At 36.5% G+C, this 18,197-nt stretch overlaps 1 pseudogene and 7 gene segments (V, D, J or C); 2 read left to right on the top strand and 6 right to left on the bottom strand.

Annotated features, from left to right (window-relative positions):
• Nucleotides 1-1,532: 1,532 nt before the first annotated feature.
• On the bottom strand, nt 1,533-1,999 carry LOC129375690 (Ig kappa chain V region 3381-like). The segment is given in 2 exon segments: nt 1,533-1,846; nt 1,948-1,999. Coding segments are annotated over 2 exon segments (366 nt in total).
• Nucleotides 2,000-2,846: 847 nt separating this feature from the next.
• On the bottom strand, nt 2,847-3,402 carry LOC129375942 (immunoglobulin kappa variable 2-28-like). The segment is given in 2 exon segments: nt 2,847-3,169; nt 3,315-3,402. Coding segments are annotated over 2 exon segments (375 nt in total).
• A 1,123-nt stretch (nt 3,403-4,525) lies between these two features.
• On the top strand, nt 4,526-6,440 carry LOC129375691 (Ig kappa-b4 chain C region-like). The segment is given in 3 exon segments: nt 4,526-4,541; nt 4,773-4,874; nt 6,019-6,440. Coding segments are annotated over 3 exon segments (441 nt in total).
• Nucleotides 6,441-7,459: 1,019 nt separating this feature from the next.
• Nucleotides 7,460-7,977, bottom strand: LOC129375692 (Ig kappa chain V region 3381-like; annotated as a pseudogene).
• Nucleotides 7,978-9,033: 1,056 nt separating this feature from the next.
• Nucleotides 9,034-9,543, bottom strand: LOC129375934 (Ig kappa chain V region 3381-like). The segment is given in 2 exon segments: nt 9,034-9,356; nt 9,459-9,543. Coding segments are annotated over 2 exon segments (375 nt in total).
• Nucleotides 9,544-11,787: 2,244 nt separating this feature from the next.
• LOC129375693 (Ig kappa chain V region 3547-like) lies at nt 11,788-12,306 on the bottom strand. The segment is given in 2 exon segments: nt 11,788-12,122; nt 12,225-12,306. Coding segments are annotated over 2 exon segments (387 nt in total).
• Nucleotides 12,307-13,537: 1,231 nt separating this feature from the next.
• LOC129375979 (Ig kappa-b4 chain C region-like) lies at nt 13,538-14,953 on the top strand (the record flags this gene model as incomplete). The annotated part of the segment is given in 2 exon segments: nt 13,538-13,652; nt 14,487-14,953. Coding segments are annotated over 2 exon segments (441 nt in total), but the record flags the coding sequence as incomplete, so codon positions are not given.
• Nucleotides 14,954-16,012: 1,059 nt separating this feature from the next.
• LOC129375694 (Ig kappa chain V region 3381-like) lies at nt 16,013-16,527 on the bottom strand. The segment is given in 2 exon segments: nt 16,013-16,332; nt 16,436-16,527. Coding segments are annotated over 2 exon segments (372 nt in total).
• Nucleotides 16,528-18,197: the final 1,670 nt, after the last annotated feature.

The raw sequence follows: 18,197 nt of genomic DNA on the forward strand, positions 1-18,197 counted from the left end.
AAACGCCAGGCTCACAATTTGATGTTCAATAAATCAGAAGTTTTATGGATTCTCTAGGTTTCTGAAATTACCAGTCTATCTCATTTTTATGTATCCACCGGCTTTACGTCTGATGAAAACAGTCTGCCCTGGAACAACAGATAGAGATTCTGGAGTCAGAGATTATATTTGCTGATAACCTGGAAGAAAAGAAATATTTACAAACATCAGGCTTAAAAATTTTAATCCAAGGTCAGGGCTTATATTCTCATTTTTCTCAATCACTGTTGTTGTGATAAATTTGATGACATCCTGAAATCACATTTCCAATAGAGAGTCTCACCCTGAACCAGGAGCCCCAGGATGGTCAGCAGTGGAGTCAGTGACATCATCATTGTGCTGCTGGTGAGTCAGTGGCTCTGAAAGGCCTGGACAGCCACTGATCAACTCTGACCTCTTAACAGCTGGAGCAGAGAGGCAGGACACATATGCAAACACACACAGTCACATGGAGCTCAGCTTTACAGCTCATAATGCATCATTTTCACTGCTGAAAGATGAAACATTTATGTCAATGAGAGAAATTCAAAATTATTCCTACTCTTAAAATGATTCAATGTCTAATAATGACTAAAATATATTTTCATGTAAGTAAGAACATTGTTAATGAAAATACCACAGAACTCCTTCAAAATGTAATAAGAGCAAACAAAAAGTGAATATTGTGGAAAAGAAAAAAAAATACTTAGATGTTTTTTTCATGCTGTGTTGACAACTGTTGATGTTATTCTAAATAATTAGTGTTTAAGCTTTTCTTAGAGTGACAGTCAGTAACTTTACAAAGTTCCCGTGGAGATTTTCCTCATTTTCTCTGGTAATGTGATGATTTATCTTTTTGTAATTACTCTAATCTTTAACTCCATCAGACTGTTAAAATTCAAGTGAGAACTTTTGCCTTTATTCTGAATTAAAATCTAACAGCGGTACAAGTGTTGAAAACAGTACAACAATATCTATTCAGGGAAAACAGCAACTACTGCTATTTTTTCTGATTTATTTTTATAATTATGAAGCCATTTAGAGTCCTGTGTTTGTTTAACAAATAATGAACTCCAGGAGAGTTTTGTCTTGTTTCTTTTGTTACCAAGATATTTCATATCAATTATCTGACTCATAGTGTTTCATTTTAATCTTGGTTCGAGCCGTGATGTTTTTGTTCGAGAAAATTTTACCAAAACTAATATATCTGTTTTAGTAAATTCCTGTCAGAATTGTGTTAAGCACAGATATTCAAATATCAGTGAGCAAGGTGAAATGTTATCTTCCACAAACAATGTTTCTTCAGTTGTTAATCAACATTCCAAGATGTATTCTTTGTTGGTAAACCAGCCACAAATTTTAATATGCCCTATTATTCAGAATGTATGGGTGCAGAAAAAATTTGTCCACTAAATCATCATTACTGTTTGTGTGTTTTTGTTTAGTGAGCTGTGTCAGTGTCTGCTGTAGCATCCAGCTGTTCATACTGAGGGAGGTTTTTGTATGACTATTTTTCATTGTGTGAACACCCCTCCGCTGTGGTAACTCTGACAGTAATAAACTGCAGCATCTTCAGCCTGAACTCCACTGATGCTCAGAGTGAAGTCAGAGTTTGATCCACTGCCTGAAAAACGACTTGGAGTCCCTGTTGCTCGAGTGCTGGCATAATAAATGAGGAGCTTAGGAGTTTGTCCATCTTTCTGTTGATACCAGGCTAAACAGTTAGAATCATAAACATTCTGACTGGTTCTACAGTTGATGTTGACAGATCCTCCCAGATCAGCTCTCACTGCTGCAGGCTGAGTCACTGTGACCTGACCTCTGACCTCTGAGGACACAGAGATAAAACATGCAGCAGCTTCATGGTTTAGTCGTCTTCATTTCAGAGGGACAGATGTTCATAGAGGAGTTGGATTCTCTGGACTTTACCTGTGAAGCAGCAGCAGAGGAGAGTCCAGATGAGGACGCAGATCAAAGTCATGTTTTAGATGAGGAGGATTTCTGTGTCTTCAGTTATGATGAAGGACAGCTGTCAGTCATCCAGTGTTCAACTGTCAGGACTATAAACTCTCCCAGAGCACTGGAGCATGGAGCTGCTGATGCAAAGTGACTCTCAATGGAAATGCTCCAAATGACTCATAGAGGGAATTTGGATCTATTTTATGATATTTAAAAATAAAAAAAAATGGACAAAAATGCTACTAAATATGTTGACATGAGACTTATCCAAAATCCTATTCAGTGAAGGAGTACTTAAAGAAGTCAGGGTGATTTTTTTATGAACTATTTCTGACATATGTTTTTTGTAAAAATTGTTTGTATCATTTATATTTAATGCAATCTTAATGTGATTAATGGTCCCTGTTCAATGTTTTATTCATGTTTGAAAACAGATTATTGATCATACTGTGAGAGGTGTCAAATGTAATTTGTTGACGTCTATTTTGATTTTATTTGGATACTGTGAAAAGCAAGTACAAACCTATTCATTTTCCAACTAATTTGTCAGAGTTTGTGTTCAGTAAATATGAGGAAGGCTTTTATATGAAGTGATATCAGATGATCTGGCAATGAAAGGATGTAAACTCTGAGTATTTATGAGAAGATGGTGATTGAAGGCAGCTGCACCATAACACTGTAAACTCGATGCTGCTTCTGTAGTCAAGGAGGAAATTGCCTAGGCTATCAGTTTCCTCGTGGAAGGAGATGATAAAAGAAGATCTACTGATCTCAACAAGTGTTTGTGCGGGAGGGTGAGAGTGGATCAGTGAACTGTATCAGACCTGTTAGTTTAATTTGACTGAGGGAGGTTTTTGTACGATGGTTTTTCACTGTGTGAACATCCACTTGCTGTTGATGTAGTGAGCACTCTGACAGTAATAAACTGCAGCATCTTCAGCCTGAACTCCACTGATGGTCAGAGTGAAGTCAGTATTCCCAGAACCTGATCCACTGAAACGATCAGGGACTCCAGAATGACGGTTGCTTTTGCATTTAATAAGGAGTCTTGGAACTTCTCCTGGTTTCTGAAGGTACCAGCTGAAACAGTAATCTGTACTTGGACTGACGTTACATTGAATAGAGACAGGTTGTCCTGGAACAAGAGACAGAGATCCTGGAGTCTGACTTATGGTGACTTGTCCTGAAGATCCTGAAAATACAAAAAGACAGAAACCTTCCTGAAGAAAAATCAAAGTTGAATAAATTCTATCACCATCCAAATGGAAGCTGTGATGTCAAAAATCCTGGAGAACATCATTACACTTTAACACAAAGTTAAGAGCAGAGAGTCTCACCCTGAACCAGGAGCCCCAGGATGGTCAGCAGTGGAGTCAGTGACATCATCATTGTGCTGCTGGTGAGTCAGTGGCTCTGAAAGGCCTGGACAGCCACTGATCAACTCTGACCTCTTAACAGCTGGAGCAGAGAGGCAGGACACATATGCAAACACACACAGTCACATGGAGCTCAGCTCTACATGTTCTCTTCTAACTTCCTCGGTCTCTATTGCTGTGTTCTCTGAACTGCAGATGGTTCTGACTTTTGAAATAATCTACAAAAATACATGAACATATTTACTAAATGAAAAAAGAGAGAAGACAAGCCAGTTAAGGCCATATAAGCAGCTTCAATTAAAACTTGTAGAACAAGTGAAGAAACACACCAGTTATAAACTTATAAAGGTAAACTACATAGTTTCAAAGTTAATCAAATAATACTAGTTTAGAGAACATTTATTGATTACTTCTGTTGTATCTGAGCTATAAAAACACTTTACATACACCATGGCTGGTTTTAAATAAATCTGTGAGAACTTCCCAGTTTTCTATCATCTCTCTTGGGTTCAACATTTAATTGATTATCTGATCCTTCACTTTTAACAATGTAGAGTTCATGAGATTCCTGCTGCAGCGTAGCAAACTCAATCCATAACACTTCCACCTCCGTGCTTCAAGGATAGAATGAGGTTCTTATCTTGGATTGCTGTATGTGACTGAAGTGTCACATCTTCTTGTGTTCAAATAATTCAGTTTTTCATTCGTGTCCAAAAAGTCATTATTCCAGAGGTTATATTTAACTTATTATTTTGAGAGCATAGATTATCTCTTGGCATAATCCTCACAAAGATTAAAACACATTCTTTTGATTGTTGTGGTATTTACTTTCATATCAACATCACCAAGATAATTCTGTGACTCTTTTGATTATATTTTTATATTTTACAGACTTGTTTTAGCAACTTATGACTTATGTTCTGCTTTGGAGCTGAACTTTCTTGGTCACATTGCTCTGGTCATGTTAACAGTAATTTCCGATCTCCTCAATCTGTAAATTCTCAGACTCATAAATTGTGTCTGGTTCACCTATTAATCTTCTTTCTGACTGGATGACAGCACTTTGGTTCACAGTCTCATTTAAAACATTCAGTCATAGCTAATCTAAATGTCAGAAATGTAAACAGAGTAAACCTACTTCAAATTAAAGAACAATGTTTATATAGCAGTACATGATCGTCATTGTTGGTGGGAATAAACTTTGGACAATTTTAATTCTATTTTTGATTTCATTTTAGATCAATTTAAAATGTTTATAGTTTATGTTTTTTGACAATGAGATACATTTGTTAGTAATTTTCAAGTTTACAATATATATTGAAATGTTGATCGAACAATAAATAATTATGAGTTTTAATTTTTAATGTTTTTAGCTTTTAAAAATCTATGAATATCTATTTGTCCATGTTTTGTGTTCAGAGAGCCGTGTCTCTCTACAGTCAGAGGTTTTTGTACGACGGCTCAATGAGTTTGTATCACTGTGGTACACGTTCGGTGGAGGAACCAGACTGGAGTTTGGAAGTAAGTAAAATATATAACTATAAAAAACATATATATGCTGTTTTTATTTTTACTTGATTGTATTGTTTAATTTCTGTTTGACAGATTGAGGCTGGAAAACATGCATTATTTTATGCTTTTCAAAGAAAGTTTCAAGATACTGAAAATATGTCATAGTTAATATCACAAATTACAGCAGAACATAGCAGGTTTATAGTCATCCAAGTAGTACAAAATGTTTCAGTTTAATCTGGGTTTGTAGGTTCAGTTTAGTCAGACAAAGTCAGAGAGTCGTGTCTGTAGTCAGAGGTTTTTGTACGGCGCCTCAGTGAGTTTGTATCACTGTGGTGGACTTTTGGCGGAGGAACCAGACTGGAGTTTGGAAGTAAGTTTATTTCATGCTTAATACTAAAATAAAAAATAATGTTGGGATGCTTTAAAGTAAATTTGTGTATTTACCTATAAAGGAGGAAAGTATATCTGTGCATTCATTACTTTTTTACATCGAACATGTAGAATTTCTCTTCAAGATGAAGTGAAATATTTTATGTTAAAATTATATAAAATGTTGTTTTGGAAATAAATATCAGGATGGAGGTTTGATACATTTGTCAATGTTTTCACTTTTTAATCTTACGGTTTTCTCTGCCAGTTGTGAACCAGTTTGGTGGTTTGGTGTGAAAAATCTAGATGAGCTCAAGTAAAAATCTAACATTTTTTTACTGGTGGAATAAAATCAGTCTTAATCTCTGTTGAACAAAGATGGAGAAAACTTTAAGTTTATTGTGTTTAGTATTTCAAAATAAATTCTTTAAGATCTATTGAATTCACAAATGCTTGCTGGAGTTATAAATAATGTATAGTTGCATTTAAAAATTAGATTCTAACGATTTTTTTATTATTATTGTATTTTTGTTTTTGTTTTTTTTATTTAAGAGTACTTTGAATTTTTACAAATGTAATTCTTTGGTGACATTTTTGTTCTGATCAGAGACTCATAAAGGGAAGTGAAACAATGTGTCAGTGAGTGACGAGTGGAGCATGAAAACATCTGGCAGAAACTTCTTATTTCAGAAAACTCCTCACTGACTGTAACCATGTTAACACAGTATCTGCTGCTTAACATCTATAGTTCCTGTTCTCTAACCTGACTGATGTCTTCTAGGTGATACCCGCCCCACCCTGACAGTGCTGCCCCCCTCCAGTGTGGAGCTGCAGCATCAGCAGGTTACCCTCCTGTGTCTGGCCAACAAGGGCTTCCCCTCAGACTGGACTCTGTCCTGGAAGCTGGACGGCAGCAGCAGCAGCTGGGAGCAGAGCAGGAGCCCCGGGGTGCTGCAGAATGACGGCCTCTACAGCTGGAGCAGCACCCTGAGGATCCCTGCAGACCAGTGGAGGAAGGTGGGCTCTGTGACCTGTGAGGCCTCCCAGAGCTCCCAGCCTGCAGTCACAGAGACACTGAGGAGAGACCAGTGTTCCCAGTCCTGAGCTGACTCATGGGTTTTCTAATGTTTAATTCTGCTATTTGTCACTTGCTTTAAAAATCTCTGCTTTATTTTGTCTTCATAACCTTTGTTCTGTGTTTAAAAGCTCAATTTCTCTCAAAAATAATAAAAAAGAAAATCGTTATTCTTGTAATGTTGTTTTTTTTTGTCTACTTTTACCTTATCAGAGGAAAATCTATATTTTGTTCATAGTGTGCTGCATGTTAATGGAGGTTGTTTACTGCCAGGAACAGCAGCTCCTCAATATTAATTATAATCTATCATTTCATTTCAGTTTATTTATATTGCTACAATGTATTAAAGAAAATGTTATCTTGTTGCACTATACCAAAAACCATTTAATAGGCTTAAAAGTGAAAAAGCTGTACAACCTTCCTATTGAGTTATGTATATTATGAATTCTGTTCATGACTTATTCTTTAAAAATGCTAAATACAGATCTTAAAAGCTCTCTTTTTAAATGAGTAATTAAAAGTGTCGTATTTGTTCAGTTTACAATCATCAGTGATGGATTGTTTTCACTATGTGAACACAACTTGGCTGTTCAAAATGTCCGCTCTGACAGAATCTTCAGTCTGAAGTTTATTGATGGTCAGAGAGAATTCAGAGTTTGATCTACTGTCTATGAAACCATTTAGAGTCACTGAAACTTTTCTCTTAGGCAAATAATGAACAGCTGGAGAGTTTCACCCAATTTTTATGCTAACCTTAATTTATTGTCATATATCTGACTCATAAATAGGATTTTATTTTATTTTTCTTAAAACCATGTTGCTTTTTCCATAGAAAAGTCAGCCAAAAAATATGTACCTTCATTTAAATAAACTTAACACACAACTTAGATTATGTTCAGAAAACCTCCATGTGTAACTAAATGAAGACATTTGATTTCTGCCTTAGTGAAATTTTAAAAGTTTGTCCAGCTGTATTATTCCAACCTCTACATTAACTTCAAAGCTTGATGAAAAATATGCCACTTTTTTCAAAGTTCATGTGAATGTTGTTGTGTCTGTGCTTAGTGAGTTGTGTCAGTGTCTCCTGTAGAATCAAGCTGGAGATTCTGTTCAGTCTGACTGAGGGAGGTTTTTGTATGACTGTTTTTCACTGTGTGAACCAATCATACTTGCTAGCATCAAATTCACCCATACAGTAATAAACTGCAGCATCTTCAGCCTGAACTCCACTGATGGTCAGAGTGAAGTCAGAGTTTGATCCACTGCCTGAAAAACGACTTGGAGTCCCTGTTGCTCGAGAGCTAGCATAATAAATGAGAAGCTTAGGAGTTTGTCCATCTTTTTGTTGGTACCAACTAACCAGTTTGAAGAATAAACATTCTGACTTGTCCTGCAGTTGATGGTGGCAGATCCTCCCAGATCAGCTTTCAGTGCTGCGGGCTGAGTCACTGAGACCTGGATTATGGACTCTGAGGACACAGAGACAAAAATAAGCAGCAGCTTCATGGTTTAGTCGTCTTCATTTCAGAGGGACAGATGTTCATAGAGGAGTTGGATTCTCTGGACTTTACCTGTGAAGCAGCAGCAGAGGAGAGTCCAGATGAGGACGCAGATCAAAGTCATGTTTTAGATGAGGAGGATTTCTGTGTCTTCAGTTGTGATGAAGGACAGCTGTCAGTCATCCAGTGTTCAACTGTCAGGACTATAAACTCTCCCAGAGCACTGGAGCATGGAGCTGCTGATGCAAAGTGGCTCCAAACTGTCCAATGAAGACTACCATTAATGTGATGGATTTAAGACATCGCTCATATTTGTATGTGGTGTTTAAAGTTTTTTTAATCATAATGTTCTATACATTTTGCCTGATAATAAATTTGTGATCAAAATATATTTATGTCATTAGAACTAGGGATGTCAATCAGCCCTCGGCAAGCCTTCAAGGATAAGCTGGTTTGGACATTGGAAAGATTTAAAAGCTTCCTGTGTGACACGTTTTCCAATCAGCAACACACAGGGAGCTAAAGTTGTTAAATCTCTTCTATTTTAGAGACAGTCATGTGTTTTCATATCAACATCAGTAGTGGCTGGCTGTGTTGATTTGTTTGTGTTTTCTGATATTTCTGATACATTTTGTCATCTGTTTTCAGGGTGAAATAGTTTGGACAGTCAGATCTTTGGCATGCTGGTTCACGTGTTGACAGTTTTTTGTGAAGGAGAATTGCTGATTTCAATTTTTTTTGAGATTCTTTGAATCCCTTTTTAGCCTCAAAGCTGCTACTGTCTTCTTCCTTAAGGAATAAGACATGATGTTCACTCTCACTTTAGCAATCAGAAGTGCACAATGTTAAATATCTAATCAAAGCCCTAAATTGTTGAACATGGATATTTGATCATACCAAATATCATCATCATACCAAATAAAATCATGTTTGATTTTATTTGGGATTAAATGTGGAATTGTTTAGTTCTCAGCAGATGTTTTCATTTCTTTGATACATTTTACAACAATATGGCAAAAAATGCAAATTACTGTAAAAATTAATCACTGTTTTATGTTTTTTTAATTAATATATGACTAAACTATTAATGATTAGAGAGTATTGACTTTAGTTTACATAAACAGGAGGACTTTTTACACCGTGCAAGAACAGAACCAGTCTCTGCAACTGCAGTTCAGTTTCACTTCATTATGACTGAAGGAGGTTTTTGTACGACTGTTTTTCACTGTGTGAACACCCACTGGCTGTTGGGGTAATGAAAACTCTGACAGTAATAAACTGCAGCATCTTCAGCCTGAACTCCACTGATGGTCAGAGTGAAGTCAGAGTTTGATCCACTGCCTGAAAAACGACTTGGAGTCCCTGATGCTTTAGAGGTAGCATAATAAATGAGGAGCTTAGGAGTTTGTCCATCTTTCTGTTGGTACCAGGCTAAATAGTTGTTGTTATGAACATCTTGACTGGTTCTACATCTGATGGTGGCAGATCCTCCCAGATCAGCTCTCACTGCTGCAGGCTGAGTCAGTGTGTACTGACCTCTGACCTCTGAGGACACAAAGACACAAACATGCAGCAGCTTCATGGTTTAGTCGGCTTCATTTCAGAGTGACAGATGTTCATAGATGATTTGGATTCTCTGGACTTTACCTGTGAAGCAGCAGCAGAGGAGAGTCCAGATGAGGACGCAGATCAAAGTCATGTTTTAGATGAGGAGGATTTCTGTGTCTTTGTTGTGATGAAGGACAGCTGTCAGTCATCCAGTGTTCAACTGTCAGGACTATAAACTCTCCCAGAGCGCTGGAGCATGGAGCTGCTGATGCAAAGTGACTCTATGGAAATGCTCTGAATGAATCCAATAGAGATGAAGATCAATGTGATGGATTTAAGAAAAAAGCAAATATTCATTCTAAAGTGGTGTTTAAAGGTTTTTTTGATCATAATGTTCCATACATTTTGCCTTAAGGTAAATTTGTGATAAAAATAATTTTATTTTATCAGAACTGGGGGAAGGAACCACCCCTGCATGATCCTGGAAGGATAAACTTGTTTAAACATAATATAGAATTTAAAGCTTCTTGTGTGACACGTTTTCTGTGCATGAACACAATTAAACATAGTGACTAAACACATTTAAATGTCTACATAAATTATAGTTTGTCAGGTGGACGACCTTCTCAAATAAAATATCAGTTTTTTTTGGTGAGTCCACATCTTAGATATAATGTAAGGTTAGTACATCTCTACCTTTAGAATGTTTCTGTTGTATTTCAGTGTGTTTGAATCACTTTGATGGGATTTATTCTGACAAAACTGGCTGTTATTCTGTAAGGAAATTATAATTCAAAAATTACAAACTGCATCTTTTAAACCTTCAAACCAAGTCAGAAGCCTGGGTGTTCTTCTAGACAGAGCTCACTTTCATTCTGCATATTAAACGAAGAGTTAAAACAGAATTTTATCATCAAAAAATATAGCCAGAATTCACCTGATTTTTTTCCTTGCTAATACTGAGACTCTTATGCTTTTATTTCCAGCCCTATAGACTATTTCAATGCCCTGCTGTCTGGTCTCCCTAAACAAACTCTGCACAGCCTTCAGCTGACATAAAACTCTGCTGCTTGAGTCCTAACCAAGACAAGAAGACAGGCTCACATCACACCTGTTTTAAAATCATTGTATTGACTCCCAGTACATCTCAGGATTGATTTTAAGATTCTTTTACTGGTGTTTAAGTGTCTTAATGGTCTTGCACCATCTTAACTTGCAGAGCTGCTATTACCTTATGAACCCCTGCGGACACTGAGGTCCTCTGGCACCAGACTTTTCAAAGTTCCCAGAGTCAGAACTCACACTTATGATGAGACATCTGTCCAATATTATGGCCTCTGTTTGTGGAACGGTATGCCAGAGAACATGGGGGCAGAAGAAACTGTTGCTGTCTTTCAGAGCAGGCTCAAGACCCGTCTGTATTTCCTGAATTTAAGCATTTCTGCTCAGTCGGTGCATTTTCAATGGAGTTGTGCGTTTTTCCATATGGGTTTGGGGTGGGTAATTGTTTGTTTTTGTGTTTTTATTGATCTGTCAGCACTTTGAGCTGCTTTTAGAATGAAGGGTACTTCATAAATAAAATTGATTGATTGGTTAATTGATACAGGATTTATTGTGTCTCAATTCATGAAACAAGCTTGTCTCCTTTGAATAGACCAAAGGACTTTGACATTTTTTTCCTGATATTTAAGGTCCTGTCTACATAAAATTCCTCTCATTGAGCTCTTGTGATTTAACTATGTTTAAAATAGTTTTGATGAAAGTTATTTTAGGCTTTAAAGGATGTTCCTCAAATGTTCAAGATCAACATCCAGTAACCAAAGCAAATAAATAAATGAATGAATAAAAATGAAAAAGAACAAATACACTGATGAAAGTTTGATAAATCAGCCATTTGATGAACCTACAATCATGGAAAAATTAAGATTTACATATAATTAAAATACATTTATTTTCCACTAATTAAAATAAACATTTATTTTAATATAAAAATTAACATTATTTTACTCTTTAAACAACAATGTACTCTACCTAAAAAAAAAACCTAAAAAAAAAAAAAGTTAGAACACCACACCATTTATTCAAAGTTGTTCCTTAGTGGATTTACTAATATGGTTTGAGCCATCTTCATGTTGTGATGTTCACATGGTTCTCCATGTCTTTTGTTTAGAGCTGATCTATGTCATGTTCCTCATTACTTTTATTCTGTGCACCTGTTTCGCTCCCTGATTGTTTCCCTTCTTAAGCCTAACTCAGGCACTCACACTGCCAGATTATCAAATGCTTTCAGCTAGCCTTTGAGCACGCTCCAACTTGTTTTCATTTAATTGTGTCTGTCTTTACTGCTGCTTTCAGCAACCACTGTCATTGCACTAAAACTTGAGTTTCAGTTCAGTTTGACTGAGGGAGGTTTTTGTACAGCTGATTTTCACTGTGTGCATGGCCACTGACTCCCAATGTTATGAAGACTCTGACAGTAATAAACTGCAGCATCTTCAGCCTGAACTCCACTGATGGTCAGAGTGAAGTCAGAGTTTGATCCACTGCCTGAAAAACGACTTGGAATCCCTGATGCTTTAGAGCTAGCAAGATAAATGAGGAGCTTAGGAGTTTGTCCATCTTTCTGTTGGTACCAGGCTAAACGGTGGCCATGGCTGTCCACATAAACATTCTGACTGGTTCTACATCTGATGGTGGCAGATCCTCCCAGATCAGCTCTCACTGCTTCAGGCTGCTGAGTCACTGTGACCTGACCTCTGACCTCTGAAGACAGAAAGACAAAAACATGCAGCAGCTTCATGGTTTAGTCGTCTTCATTTCAGAGGGACAGATGTTCATAGAGGAGTTGGATTCTCTGGACTTTACCTGTGAAGCAGCAGCAGAGGAGAGTCCAGATGAGGACGCAGATCAAAGTCATGATTTAGATGAGGAGGATTTCTGTGTCTTCAGTTGTGATGAAGGACAGCTGTCAGTCATCCAGTGTTCAACTGTCAGGACTATAAACTCTCCCAGAGCACTGGAGCATGGAGCTGCTGATGCAAAGTGGCTCCATACTGTAAGGAGAAAATAGATGAACCACCTTAATTGAATTGCTTCAATTGCTAATAAGTACTTCAATCAGGTCTATACTAGTCAATTTATTTAACCAACTCAAGTTATGTCTATACAACTCAATTTATTAAGTTTTTTAAATTGAAATCATTACGAGAGTTTAAACTAATACATTTAAAGCTGTCTTACACAAATAATTTAGTTTACGTAAAATAACAAAGGAAACTAATAAACAATTTCTTTTTCACCATGGTTTTTAGGTCATGCAGTCTGTATTTAAGAGTAGGGAAGATATGCAGCAAATGTCGTTAGGTTGCAATCAAACTTGAAACAGCTACGTTGAAGACAAAAGTCTCCTTATATTCGTTTGTTCTACCCTTGCCACCACAGCACCTGGTTTATACAGAATCTGTTCCTAATTAAGCTTCGTCATGACATCAAACATGGTATTTAATTTAAGTGTTTCAAACACACTTCTTAGAGTTCAATCTAAGAAGTGAATTATGAAAACACACTTTTTAGAGCATGCCCTGAAAAGTATATTTGAAACAATTAAGTTCATTGCTGTTTGTCTCCAATGTCTGACATCATGACACAAGCTTCACCAGGACCAAATCCTGTTTGTGCTGTGGAGGCACAGGAGTTAATCACAACTCACATAGGGAGGCTTTAGTCCTCAACATGGACATTGCAGGTTCATCATCAGCCTCATGCTGATTGCTGGAGCAGCAGCAGCAGGTTACCCTAATGTATCCTCTCTTACTTATTAAGTAAATAAAACTTTATAAATTAATTTTGATAAACTACTTAGATTGTTTTCACTAGGTAAATTCAGTTACTCAAGTAAGTAAACTTCTCGATATTATTCTAATTTATTTAGGAGAAACCTTTAAATTAAAATGTTTTATGTCATATATATTCATGCAAAGCATTTTGATTGAGTTGATCACCTGATCACCTGATTAATAAAAATATGACCTTAGAGAAGTTTGTCACCTTTTCTGCTAAACAGCAAATTGTTGGAAATTTTCATTTGTTTATTTATTTTACTTTTTACATTGTTAGCTTCAGGTTCTATTGCTTTACATTCATGTTACTTGGTAAGTTTCCACAAATAACAAATATGTTTGTGTCAGAGTCAGAGAGCCGTGTCTCTACAGTCAGAGGTTTTTGTACGACGGTTCAACCAGTTTGTATCACTGTGGTTCACGTTCGGTGGAGGAACCAGGCTGGATGTTGGACGTAAGTGTTTTGTTCTTACTAAATTAAATTTTAAATGTTATATTATTCTGTCTTTTATCTTTAGATAATTTTTTGTATATGAAGAAATGAAAAGTTTTTTATTCCATTAACTTTTAATTTCATTGAAAGAAGCATCTTAATATTGAGAACAACTCAGATCACCTTGTTAGAATCTGATTATTATTTCATGTCTAACACTGAAAAATACATGTATATTAACAACAGTTTATTAGTAAAAACTTTGGAAACTATTACAGTTTAATGTTTACATTTGACTAAATAAAAGATTTAGCCAAAATAAAGTGAATTTTTTTTCATTGTCTGTTATGATGGGTAATATTTTAAATCTATGTCTAGATAATCTGCAAATTTAAAAAATTAAATCTCACATGAAAAGTTTTCCATTTACTTTAGTAGATTGAAAGTATTTTCATAGACTTTACATCGTTTATGGAACTGATGAACTGATCATCTTTTGAATAGCTGTTAATTTAATTTAGAGAAGAAAATGAAACAAAATGTTGGAAATGTTGAAATGTATTAATATGATGTGTAAAACATAGACCAATTTTATTCACAAATCTCAATGATTCTTGATGGATTCTTTGTTGATTTATTCAGCATAAAGTTATAAGTTTCTCTCTGTGCTGATATGCATGAGAGGTTTACTGAAGGGAAGTGAAACAATGAGTCTCAGTAACTGTTGGAGCAGAAAAACATCTGGCAGAAACATTTTAATGTGGAAACTCAACTTTCTCATAGTGAAGCTGTTCTGGTATCAATTCATTGATTCTTTCTTGGTTTCTGTTCTCTAACCTGATTGGTGTCTCCTAGGTGATACCCACCCCACCCTGACAGTGCTGCCCCCCTCCAGTGTGGAGCTGCAGCAGCAGCAGGTTACCCTCCTGTGTCTGGCCAACAAGGGCTTCCCCTCAGACTGGACTCTGTCCTGGAAGCTGGACGGCAGCAGCAGCAGCAGCTGGGAGCAGAGCAGGAGCCCCGGGGTGCTGCAGAATGACGGCCTCTACAGCTGGAGCAGCACCCTGAGGATCCCTGCAGACCAGTGGAGGAAGGTGGGCTCTGTGACCTGTGAGGCCTCCCAGAGCTCCCAGCCTGCAGTCACAGAGACACTGAGGAGAGACCAGTGTTCCCAGTCCTGAGCTGACTCATGGGTTTTCTAATGTTTAATTCTGCTATTTGTCACTTGCTTTAAAAATCTCGGCTTTATTTCGTCTTCATAACCTTTGTTCTGTGTTTAAAAGCTCAATTTCTCTCAAAAATAATAAAAAAGAAAATCTTTACTCTTGTCTTGTTTTTTTTTTGTCTACTTTTACCTTGTCAGAGGAAAATCTATATTAATTATATTAATGATAATCTATCATTTCATTTCAGTTTATTTATATTGCTACAATGTATTAAAGAAAATATTATCTTGTTGCATTATACCAAAAACCATTTAATAGGCTTAAAAGTGAAAAAGCTGTACAACCTTCCTATTGAGTTATGTATATTATGAATTCTGTTCATGACTTATTCTTTTAAAAATGCTAAATACAGATCTTAAATCCTCTTTTTTTAAAATAAGTAATTAAAAGTGTCGTATTTGTTCAGTTTACAATCATCAGTGATGGATTGTTTTCACTATGTGAACACAACTTGGCTGTTCAAAATGTCCGCTCTGACAGAATCTTCAGTCTGAAGTTTATTGATGGTCAGAGAGAATTCAGAGTTTGATCTACTGTCTATGAAACCTTTTAGAGTCACAGAAACTTTTCTCTTGGGCAAATAATGAACAGCTGGAGAGTTTCACCCAATTATTGTGCAAACCAAGTTAATTGCATTTTATTTCCTTCATTTTTATCCTTTCTTCACATTGATAAAACAGTTAAAGAAGTAGCTAATGTCAAAGGTTAAAAAGGTCAAGGTAGACATAAGAATGAGGAACAAAAAAAAAAAAAACGAGGAAGCTGACAACATCTACAAGTTGCAGACACTAACTGACAATTTATGAGTCAGTTGTATTGTCAAACAACTGACTCATAAATAGGATTTTATTAAAATTTTTGTTAAAACCATGTTGCTTTTTATATAGAAAAGTAGGCCAAAAAATATGTACCTTCATTTAAATAAACATAACCCACAACCCTAGATTATGTTCAGAAAACCTCCATGTGTAACTAACTGAAGACATTTGATTTCTGCCTTAAGTGAAATTTTAAAAGTGCCAATGTGTCACTTTTTTCAAAGTTCATGTGAATGTTGTTGTGTCTGTGCTTAGTGAGTTGTGTCAGTGTCTCCTGTAGAATCAAGCTGGAGATTCTGTTCAGTCTGACTGAGGGAGGTTTTTGTATGACTGTTTTTCACTGTGTGAACAGCTCATATTTGCTAACATCAAATGCTCCCATACAGTAATAAACTGCAGCATCTTCAACCTGAACTCCACTGATGGTCAGAGTGAAGTCAGAGTTTGATCCAGTGCCTGTAAAACGACTTGGTGTCCCCGATGCTCGAGTGCTGGCATAATTGATGAGGAGCTTAGGAGTTTGTCCATCTTTCTGTTGGTACCAGGAGAAATAGTTGCCATTTATATTCTGACTGGTTTTACATCTGATGGTGGCAGATCCTCCAACATCAGCTCTCACTGCTGCAGGCTGAGTCACTGTGGCCTGACCTCTGACCTCTGAGGACACAGAGACAAAAAACATGCAGCAGCTTCATGGTTTAGTCGTCTTCATTTCAGAGGGACAGATTTTCATAGAGGAGTTGGATTCTCTGGACTTTACCTGTGAAGCAGCAGCAGAGGAGAGTCCAGATGAGGACGCAGATCAAAGTCATGATTTAGATGAGGAGGATTTCTGTGTCTTCAGTTGTGATGAAGGACAGCTGTCAGTCATCCAGTGTTCAACTGTCAGGACTATAAACTCTCCCAGAGCGCTGGAGCATGGAGCTGCTGATGCAAAGTGACTCTATGGAAATGCTCTGACCGACTCTAATAGGGATTTTGAATCTATATGATTATATAATTTCTCATCACAGGGATTGTGTAGTCCAAAATGACTGTCTCTTTTATTATGCTGTAATCTGCAAAACTATCTTAGAAATTTAAATATGTGTTCTGTTTGTCTGCATGAGAGTAACGTTTGAAAATATCAGCCTTTAATCAGGTATCAAACATACTTTTTATGAAGATCACGTTTTGTATTTGAATATGTTTTGTTTCTATCAGTCTGATGTGATATCCTGAACTTCTATGGAATTAAATGTTTTCATCAGCTTTTCAGTGGGAAATTATTATAATTAACAGAGGAAAACGTCTTGAAAACATCAATTTGTTTGTAATGAATATTTACAATGAGCTTTACTGAGTATATTGAGTCACCTAAATAAATGTGTTATTTCGTGCTAATTTCCACCTGTAAATTAAATTGTAATGGAGTTTTTCTGTAAAAGTTCAAGCAACTATTCTTAAAATGATGAGTAGAAATTACATGTTTATCAACATCAATTTGTTAGTTCGCATTTTTAATTATCTTTGTTTGTTGATCAATTAAGAGATTCAACAAATCTAGTGACAGATTATATTTATAAACTCTGCCATTATTATTTCAGGTTTTGCTTTAAATCAAGATTCAAATCATCTTCAAAGTTTTTAAAATGTTTTTTATGAGATGGATAATACCTCATGCTCTGCATGCCTTTTCCCAGAATAATGCACATCTTTTCAAGAGCTACAAATGTGACATGTAAAAGAAATTGAAGCAGAGTGTTATGGTTATAATATGAAATAAAAAACAAATTAAAAATGTGATGTTTAAATTAATCATTTTGAACATGATTCTGTGAATAACTTCTGCTTCAGTGCAGCTGTGGATCAGTTCCTCTGCAGCTGAGGGAGGTTTTTGTACGACGGTGTATCACTGTGTGAACGGTCTGCTCCAATCCTGCTGACAGTAATAAACTCCTGCATCTTCAGCCTGAACTCTGCTGATGGTCAGAGTGAAATCAGTTCCAGATTGACTCCCACTGAAACGATCAGGAACTCCAGGCTGACGATTTGATGTCCAATAAATGAGGAGTTTTATGGATTCTCCAGGTTTCTGGAGGTACCAGTCTACCTCATTATCAACATGTTCACTGGCTTTACAATTAATGGAGACTCTCTCCCCTGGATTAACAAACAGCGATCCTGGAGTCTGAGTCATAATTATGTCTCCTGATGAACCTGAAAGAGAAAAAAATATTTACACTCATTAGACTTAGAAAATTCAATCAAAGGTCTGAGCTTATATTTTAATCTCTCCATCACAGCAGAAAGTATTTGTGATGAATCTGATGACATCCTGAATGCATCTCACCCTGAACCAGGAGCCCCAGGATGGTCAGCAGTCAGTGTCATTGTGCTGCTGGCTGAGTCAGTGGCTCTGAAAGGCCTGGACAGCCACTGATCAACTCTGACCTCTTAACAGCTGGAGCAGAGAGGCAGGACACATATGCAAACACACACAATGAGTCACATGGAGTCATCATGTTTCCTCCTGAACATTG

Source organism: Poeciliopsis prolifica, unplaced genomic scaffold (assembly GCF_027474105.1).
Source record: "Poeciliopsis prolifica strain line A6 unplaced genomic scaffold, Auburn_PproV2 SCAFFOLD041, whole genome shotgun sequence".
Lineage (NCBI taxonomy): Eukaryota > Metazoa > Chordata > Actinopteri > Cyprinodontiformes > Poeciliidae > Poeciliopsis > Poeciliopsis prolifica.